Source organism: Capsicum annuum, chromosome 12 (genome assembly GCF_002878395.1).
Source record: "Capsicum annuum cultivar UCD-10X-F1 chromosome 12, UCD10Xv1.1, whole genome shotgun sequence".
Lineage (NCBI taxonomy): Eukaryota > Viridiplantae > Streptophyta > Magnoliopsida > Solanales > Solanaceae > Capsicum > Capsicum annuum.
This window is the reverse complement of record NC_061122.1, coordinates 166,365,585-166,375,495: the sequence shown is the minus strand read 5'-3', so window position 1 is coordinate 166,375,495 and position 9,911 is coordinate 166,365,585. Positions and strand designations below refer to the sequence as shown.

The 9,911-nt window shown below is 34.6% G+C and overlaps 1 protein-coding gene across 1 annotated transcript; it reads left to right on the top strand.

Annotated features, from left to right (window-relative positions):
• The first annotated feature begins 1,220 nt into the window (after window positions 1-1,220).
• On the top strand, window positions 1,221-7,900 carry LOC107851484 (phosphomethylethanolamine N-methyltransferase). The gene is made up of 12 exons (XM_047400436.1): window positions 1,221-1,451; window positions 1,580-1,683; window positions 4,324-4,461; window positions 4,625-4,762; window positions 5,243-5,386; window positions 5,849-5,876; window positions 6,050-6,196; window positions 6,421-6,701; window positions 7,081-7,242; window positions 7,337-7,390; window positions 7,480-7,554; window positions 7,640-7,900. The coding sequence occupies exons 1-12, from the start codon at window positions 1,421-1,423 to the stop codon at window positions 7,736-7,738; spliced, it is 1,401 nt and encodes a 466-aa protein (XP_047256392.1). The 5' UTR covers window positions 1,221-1,420; the 3' UTR covers window positions 7,739-7,900.
• The last annotated feature ends 2,011 nt before the right edge of the window (window positions 7,901-9,911 follow it).

Genomic DNA, 9,911 nt, shown 5'->3' with positions numbered 1-9,911 from the left:
CCCACCTAGCCCGTCCCCATCCCACCCAGCCCCACGTAACCCCTTCCCAGTCCCCCACGTCACCCAACCCCCCACCCCACCCAACCCCTCCTTCAGCCCCCCAGCCTACCCCACCCCACCTAGCCCCATGTAACCCCTTCCCCAGTCCCCACCCCACTCAGCCCCTCCCCCAGCCCCCCACACCACCCCAGCCCCTCCCCCACAATTAATTTAAATTAAATATGTAAATCATATTTAAATTTATTAATTATTTAAGTGAAATTTATTTAAATTAGGTAAGAATTTTAAATTTAATTAATTTAAATAAATTAATTAGTTAAGAATTTTAATTAATTAATATTTTAATAATTTAAATTTAAATTAATTAATTAAATTAATTTTAATATTTAATTAATTTTAATGTAATACTTTTTTTATTTTTTTTATTTTGAAAATGATTATTCAAATTTTAAAAGCATGATTATTCAAATTTTTCTACAATTTATAAATTTTTTTATTTAATTAAATTAATTTTAATATTTAATTTGTTATGTAGCATTTTAAAAATAACTTGGAATTTAATGTAATGCTTTTTCTATTTTTTTTAAATGACGTGGCACGCGTGACAGATGACATGGCACACGTGGTAGCTGATGTGGTAGCTGACATGGGAGAGTGTGTTACACTCTCCAAAAAAATATTTAAAATATAGTTTTTTCGTGGGTTCAATGGTTCAGATGATAAATATGTAAGTAAAAGTGTCCAACTTACAAAACTGACATAGTACAAGGGTCCAATAGAGTACTTTGCCTATATAGATAGATAGATATGTGTATGGATATAGATTATATGCACTACTAATTCATAATTTTTACAAAGTATTAACCTAAGGCAACAAAGGCACAATATAAAATTCAGCTATTATCATAATAAAAAGCTTGAAGCATTTATAGCTTCCAACAATTAGGATTCAATTTTTTTCCTAACTAATATTCAATTTAAATTTGAAAATTCTTGTAAATTAAAATGCATTGCGTAGGTTTTGGCGGTAATTAAAATTTCAATTTTTATGTTAGTTGTTACTAAAGTATTTTTTTATTGGTTAAATTGAAAATCGTATCATTAAGGACCAAAAACCAATAAGCCGAAACTGATAAGAAAATATCTGTTGGTTATTAATTTTACATATTAAAAAAATTGAAAATCGATAAATCAAACTAATAACACGTAAAACCGAACCGAACCGACCGGGATGCACACTATATGCAGCAGAAAGGCAGGAGCTATAACCGTAGTTCAAGAACATTTACTAGATCTCGCATTGCTGTTGAGGGTTCTTTCTCGCATTGCCGTTGAGGGTTCTTAGTAAACATACCCACATTCTCATAATCCTTTTTATAATTTTAAAACTCTTTTTTCGTGTTGTTGATCACCCCCAACTATGGCTCCTGTTATTGCTGCTGCTACTTCAGGTTTGATGCTTCTTATTTTTTCCTAAGATTCATTTTACGTATTTCGTTATTGTTTGTTTGAAATGAAATGGTTGGAATCATTATTATTGAGACATCTGTTACTAATGTTTTTTATTATGAATGTACAGGAGAAGAGCGTGATATCCAGAAGAATTATTGGATCGAGCATACATCGGAACTCACTGTGGAAGCCATGATGCTTGACTCAAAAGCAGCTGACCTTGACAAAGAAGTATAACTTCATTATACAATTATTCTTTCACAAAATGAGGTTGTAATAAAACACATAAGATCTTTATAGGTCATTTTCTTCTATTTAAACGGCTAACAGATCACATGAGATTATTTCCTCATTGATTTCCATATGCCTGGATATGCTTCAGTTTTTTTTAGTCTGTTCAGTATAAGGACATTCGTTTCCTTATCTTAATTTTAAACAATTATTCCCCCGTCATTTTCATGAATAATCAACGTCAGAATGTGCCCTTTATTTTATCAAGAGAATAAGGTGGTGCTATTACCATATTATGTGTCAGTTAGTTGTTGCTTGATGTAATGACTTGATTCCACCTACCCTGTTGTCTCACAAATTTACAATTAATCAACACTTGCTAAGTATGGAATTTTTATGTTTGATTCTGAAATATTCAATTTCCTTGTTGAATTAAAATTATCATTACCTTCAGTTCTTTGATTAAAACTGTTCCATTCTCTGTTTATTGAGCATAGACCTTAATTTTGTAACTTCTACTCCCTTTTCCCAATCAAAGCTATTTACTATGCGCTCCATGGACAGTAGTTAGTGAAAAAGTAATGTCTCAAACTAATTATTGAATCTTCAGATCTGTTTTTGCCGGTTAAAATTGTTGTTTCTATTTTGGCATTTCCCTTGATACAGTGTTCAGAGATGCGATCGCATCATCCCATTATGCGCTTATACGATGCGATGCGGGCTCCCAGCGAGTCGCATCTTTGATGAGGTGCAATCTGAGAATTGCAGGTGCATCGAGCCCTGTTGCGTGATGCGATGCGATGCGATGCTATCGCATTATGAATTTTTTTATTTTTGGTCAATTTTTAAATTAAAAAAGGGGTTGGAAGTGAATTTTTTTTTATGAGCAATTTTTAAATTAAAAAAAGGGTCAGAAGTTTAAGAAAAGACTGATTAAAAATTTTAGGATTTTTGTTTGACCTGCGTTCTCTCTTCTCTACTTCTCCTCTGAAGCTGCGCTGCAACAACTCTTTCTCCATTGAAGCTGCGACCAAGTGGAGTTGATGAGCGTCGTTATGGTTTAAGGGTAGTACTTCAAGCTCATACGATAAGGGCAAAGAAGTTGCTACTTCAACAGGAGATGAGGAAGTTGAAGATAATGAGCATTATGTTGATGCTCAAGGAATAGAAGAATTGGACAATCTTAATGAACTAGAAGAGCTTTAGATTGAACCATTATTAATTTAGATTTTATTTTTCTTCTTTTTTTTTTTGGGTTTATTTTGCTTTGTTGAACTGATTTGTTGATGTTCATTAGAACTTTTGCTTAAATATATTGTGTTTATTGTTGATTATATAGTTGTTGAAGTCTTTTCAGTTATAACTTACTATTGGAATGCTCTATAGGTATTTTTTAAATTAAATTGCGCTTCATTTCAATGATGCAGTCGCATCGCATCACGCATCGCATAATGCGTGATGCAGAGCCTTTTCGCTTTTTTCCGCATCGCGCTTTCCTGAACACTGCCTTGATATATATATATATATATATATATATATATAAGCGCGCACACACACACATCCTAAGACAACACCCTCTTTCTGTACGAGCGGTCAATTTGCAAGATCTGTGCATTTTTAGGAGGGATTCACATTTTGGGACATGCTAAGTTGAACTTTACTACTTCATCCCAAGAAGGAAGAAAAGGGGAAAAAAAACATGTAGAAGTCAATATTCAATATAGCTACTTGGAGGTAGATTAAATAGAACAAATTTTGGTTTCAAAGAGACAAGTTAGACAATGCTGCAAGGCACCAAGTCTATGCCTCTGGTTAACAAAAGGTAGATGGTGCCTGCTTGTATGACCGCTTTAATAGCAGCAAGGCTTTGACCCTCTCAGTTGTTCCAAATCTTGGATTTAAAAGTTTCTTGCTATTCGCGAGCTCATCGATCATTAGATAAAAGGGTGTTCTGTGCATGATTGCATTTATTGTTTGTGCTTGCGGTACTGTGTGTCTTACTAACAAGATTTTATGTTCTCCTTCTTAGTTACTAGTCTTTTCCCTAGATAAAAGGGTGTTCTGCGCACATAGTGGAAGAACACCAACAACTAAAAAACACTCATGATGGTTTATTTCATTTCTAGTGACAAAAGGAGCTGGCACATGCATTCTCTCTTCAATTACAGTTTCTATTTGTATTACCTAGTCCACTCATAGTTGTCAACAATTACCTTGTCCTCTTACTTAATGGGATATTATTCTAGTGATCTGGAAATATTTTGTGTAGTTCAATTGCATTGATTTACAACAAGTGGAGGAGGAACTTTTCTGTTTAATTGCACTGAATTACCGTAACTACGGGTCGGAATTTGATCCAAAACCTTCTTGGATACAGAAAGTTTGATGGGTTATATATGCTGCAATTTGTTTTGGTTTACTCCTTGTTCTTTTGGATGTTTATTTTTCTTTTAGTCAACATGTATTATATCTAAAGTTACTAGATATGCAATAGTTATTCTGATTCTCAGTACGGGGAGCTTTTGTATTGCTTGTACTTGGGTTTGACTTTTTTCTTTTTGATTTTGACATGATTTTCTGACATGTATTAGTTCACTCAAATAATTAGAAACTTGTGGATGGTCTGGATTGCCATGTTAGGTGCTTTCTCTACTCCCACCATATGAAGGAAAATCTGTGTTAGAATTGGGCGCTGGTATTGGCCGTTTCACTGGTGAATTAGCCAAGAATGCTGGGCAGCTCATAGCACTGAACTTTATCGAAAGTGCAATTAAGAAGGTTTGTGATATTTTTCCTCAAGACATTTACATTTTATCTATCTTTGTGTTGGTGTTTGTGATGAGGTTGTTTAAAAGGTTCTCTTGTTAATGCACACTTAAGTGGTGATAACTTTGATGAATCGGTATCTCTTTTTCCTCATCTGTTAATTTGCTTATTGCAGAATGAAAGCATCAATAAGCATCATAAGAATGTCAAGTTTATGTGTGCTGATGTGACTTCTCCAGATTTGAAGTTTTCACCTGAATCAGTGGACTTGATATTTTCGAATTGGCTACTGATGTATCTTTCTGATGGAGAGGTACTTCTATTTTAATCTTCTGTCTGCTTTCCGTGTGAAAAAATCATCAGGTTACACGTTATGTAAAATGGATGACCCAAATAGCCTGAAAATTTGAAAAGAGGCAGGGACAATTTTGAGGATATGAAAGTGGTTTTATCTGCAAAAAGGTTGGTCTATAGTTGCATCTCGTTCTGTAAGGAACCAAAACAATTTGCAGAAGAGGTTTTCTTAATTACTGTACATTTATTATTCATTTTACTACTTATCCCATTTGTAGAGCATAAAATCTACTATGATTGATTGCCTATTGGTGAAATTGGACATTTTTCAACAACTGTACGTTTTACGATTAGTATGACTACTTCTTAAATGATCAGTCCGGAAAGATTAGACTTAATAGTAAAGTCTCGGACTCTTTGTACACTAGTCAGATTTGATTTGGCACTTTATCAGGTACTGCTTTGACTGTTGAAGCTGTTTCTTTTTGCCTGATTTCAGGTCCAGAGTCTTGTGGAGAGAATGGTAAAATGGTTGAGAGTTGGAGGCTACGTATTTTTCAGGGAGTCATGCTTCCATCAATCAGGAGACCACAAGCGAAAGAGCAACCCAACCCATTATCGGGAGCCTAGGTTTTACACAAAGGTCTTAACTTTTCTTCCATTTCTTCTCCCATTGAAATGATACCATGAGCAAACTCAATGTTGATCATAGAAAATTGTTATCTCCTTGGCTTTCAACAGTTAACACAGTACCTGAAGTATATTTGACCAATGATTTGGCTCTATGGAATGACAAATGTTGTCATGCATATGTGTGTATTTTCTTTTTACCCATATTTTTTGGAGAAAATTAGATAGATCTATGTAAGGAAATCCTTAACAAACAAATTTTTTTTTTTTTTTTGCAAGTTTATTAGGCTTTCTAATGAAGTAGCTGTATTGAAGTCATTACCACCTTTTCTATTAAAGATTAAATAACTGTTAAGCAAGTCATTGCTTTTATGACAGCATAGTATATTACAGTTTTCGTGCATTTGTTACCAAAACAATCATTAACTTTTGTGTTGCTCTGCTTAACCTTCTTGAGTCCATAACTTGTATGCAGGTTTTTAAAGAATTCCATTTAAGTGCTGGTGAGGAAAAATCATTTGAACTCTCTCTCATCTGTTGTAAGTGCATTTGAGCTTATGTTAAAAACAATAAGAATCAGAATCAGGTATATGTTTTCTTCCCTCATCTCCTCTTTAGTTGTTTACTATTAACCCGAACATTCAATCACTGCACCCTTGCTGCTCCTGTCTTGCAGATATGCTATGCTGGCTATGGCAGAAAGTTAATTCTGAGGATGACAGGGGATTCCAGCGTTTCCTGGACAACGCGCAATACAAGTGTAGTGGCATACTGCGATATGAACGTGTCTTTGGAGAAGGTTATGTGAGCACAGGAGGAATTGGTAAGCTGTCTCTAGTCTCGATTACCGAGAGTTCAACTCTATGCAGTATACTACAGTATGTCATATTATATTTGTAGGCCTGAAGGTTATTCTGAATTTTTTAGTTTGTTATCTCCTGTCTGCTCTGCTAGTTCTCTTATTTAACTTTTATTAGCTCTCTCCGACCACAATCATCTATATTACTTAATCTAGTTTTCTCTGATTAGTTGTTTAATCTTGAGCAGATACCACAAAAGAATTTGTCTCCATGTTGGATCTTCAACCTGGCCAAAAAGTCCTTGATGTTGGCTGTGGAATAGGTGGAGGTGACTTTTACATGGCTGAGAATTATGATGTTCATGTTGTTCCCATTGACCTCTCAATTAACATGATATCTTTCGCTCTTGAGCGTGCAATTGGTCTCAAATGTGCCGTCAAATTTGAGGTTGCTGATTGTACAAAGAAAACGTATCCTGATGGCACATTTGATGTGATATACAGTCGAGACACTATCCTTCATATCCAAGTAATTTACTTTCCTGCTACATGAATCTTCAAATCCCTACTTGATCTCCTCTTAAGTAACCTCATATTTTTTTTTAAGATGAAGGTGCGAATATCCTAGTGCATACTTTTATCACCACCAAGGCCTTCCTCTCTAATGAATTTTGTAACTTTGAAAAATTGTGGAGAAAGTCAATCATCCCATCTCATTTTTCTCGATCAATTTGTATTTTTCACTAATTTATGTTTAAGGACAAGTTTAGTATCTCTGATGTATTAAGAGCCTCGTCTCTTTTTCACACATTACACCAATTTGTGAAATTGTAGCCAATAGTCATCTCTATGTGGCCGTCTTACTTGTCCGTTTATGTTTAAATGATCGTGTACTTTCACTCTTCCAGGACAAACTTGCGTTATTCAGATCTTTCTACAGGTGGCTGAAACCAGGAGGCAAAGTCCTCATAAGCGACTACTGCAAAAGACCAGGACCTGCATCGGAAGATTTTTCAGGCTATATTAAGCGAAGGGGTTATGATTTACATTATGTTGAAGCATATGGCCTGGTATTCGTTCATTCAAAAAGACATATCTCCTTCTTTTTTCTGCTTCATGCTTGTTGTATGACAGTGGTTCTTATGCCATTTTTCTTTAATATAGATGCTCAGAGAGGCGGGTTTCGATGAAGTTATTGCCAAGGATCGAACTGAACAGGTTTGTTTCTGCAGATCTTGTTTTGTTTGTAAATGAATGCAAGCTCAGATGTGGAGAAAAACCTAAAAGTTTTTTTACTTTTACTGCAGTTCATTAATGTTCTCCGGAAGGAGTTGTATACTGTGGAGAAGGAACGAGATTCATTTTTCCAGGAATTCTCAGAAGTGAGTGCTTTGTGATCATTTTGTAAATTTCCTCTGTGGTTTCAAGGAGTACTTCTCACTTTTTCTTTCTGATATTATGTAACAGCAAGGCTACAATGAAATAGTTGGAGGTTGGAACGCCAAGCTATTGAGGAGTTCATCTGGTGAACAGAGGTGGGGATTGTTCATTGCCAAGAAGAAGTGATTGTCAAAATGCAGGATGTATCTGGTTTTCTTGTACGTTCTTGAAACCGATGTACTCGTATGTTGTTCGGTTGGTGTTGTAATAATAATAATCTTACATCTTTAGGATGTATGTTTAACTGTCACATTGAATCTTTATATATAAAGTCCTCTATTTCTTCTATTATCTTAGAGGGATCTCTTCTGAATTCAAGCTGACAACAAGCCTGGTGTCTTGATGCATATCACGTTCAGAAATTAGTTACAAAACCAGGTTATGCCGTAGTATGTATCTTACTGATATATTCTTTGTTGACATGAATCTTTGTGCCTCCAAAAGAATAAACACAATCTTCATTTACAAAATATAAACTATTAGATGATCAAGTATAAACTATTAGATGATCAAGTTTGTGTGTTAAAATGAGGAAAGGTTTTAGCACGTGAGAGGCATAACCAACTGTGAGGCTTCATTACATTTTTGACACATGAGATAATGAGTCTCATTTATCTACTTTTGCAAGTGAAAGCATTGAAAAGAAAAGAATAGGATACGGTAAGTGAGGTTGTGATGGTTCGGGCATGTGATGAGGAGGTGTACGGATGCTCCACTACGGAGGTGTGAGAGGTTGGCTATGGATGATTTTAAGCGAGGTAAAGGTAGACCAAAGAAATATTAGAGGGAGGTTGGCTATGGATGATTTTAGGCGGGGTAGAGGTAGAACAAAGAAATATTAGAGGGAGGTGATTAGGCATGACATGGATCAGTTACGACTTACATAAGACATGACCTTGATAGGAAGGTGTGGAGGATGCAAATTAGAATAGAGGTTAATGGGTAGGAGTGCGTCAGTAATAGTAGGGAGGATCGCTTTATTTGTACGTGTGCCTCTAGTTTTTCGTTCGTAGTATTTCGATGATGATTGTGATCTCAAATAGATAATTTATAGTATTACTCTATTGGTGTCTTGTTTCTTTTATTATCCAGCAGTGTGTTACCATCCCATTTTGTTGTTTATTTTTATGCTTTTTGTTTGTTATATTGTTATCTGTACTGAGCTAGGGGTCTATCAGAAACAACCGCTCTACTTCATCTTAGGTAGTGTATGGGCTGCGTACAATTTACCCTATCCAGACCCCATTTTATGAAAATATACTGAATATATTATTGTTGTTGTAAATAGTTTTAAAAAATGAAAAATTATCTCAGTTAATCCTCTCGCCAAAAGCTTATCTACATGTATAAATATGATTTTGTTGTAACGATATAAAGTTTATTTAACATACTTTATAATTTAAAACAAACCAAACCAAATCAAATTTAAAACTATTTGTTTTTTTTCTCCGATTTGATTCGAAAAACACCCTTACCTTCATCTTTTGGAAAAATCTGTCAATATAGAAATATATTTCTTTCGTTTTAATTTATGTGAAAATGTTTGATTAATCACTTAATTTAAGAAATAAAGAAAAAATTGTAAATTTACAGCTTAAAATAAGCCAAAAATATTTGTATGACTATAAATTATTTCATTAAAGGTGATATACATTTTATAATTTAATTGATGCTATGTAATATATAAGAATATCTTTTTTTTTTTTTTAAATGACAAACGAAAAAAATGTCATAGATTGAATCAGAGGAAGTATGTACTGGTAAAAATAAGTCTCCTTTTTAATCAAAATGACCCTAAAGGGCTCAAATTTATTCATTAAAAATATTTACATTGCCAAAACAAAGAAAACAGAAAAAGAAAAAAGGCTGGGACTTTCAATTAAAAAGGACAAACAAGTTGTCCAATTAAGTGAAAGTCCTCCAAGTTTTTTAAATTGGGTGGGAGGGACAAAAGTTTTTGGAGTTTTTTTTTTTTTTTTTTAAGTTTTTCCGTTCCAAAAACTTGTCCCAGTTGTAAAACAACTTTGGTAGTTGTTCGACAACTAGGCGCAGTTGTCGAACAACTTTGGTTGTCAAACAGCTACCAAAGTTGTTCAACAACTGCGCAAGTTGTTCAACAACTAAGCGCAGTTGTTCGACAACTGCACCTAGTTGTTGAACAACTAGGCGTAGTTGTTCGACAACTGAGAGAAGTTATTCAACAACTGGGCGAAGTTGTTCCGACAACTAATGTAGTTGTCCAACAACTATCTCAATTGTTCAAGGGCCTTAGTTTTTTTAAGGGACAAGTTTGTGGGAC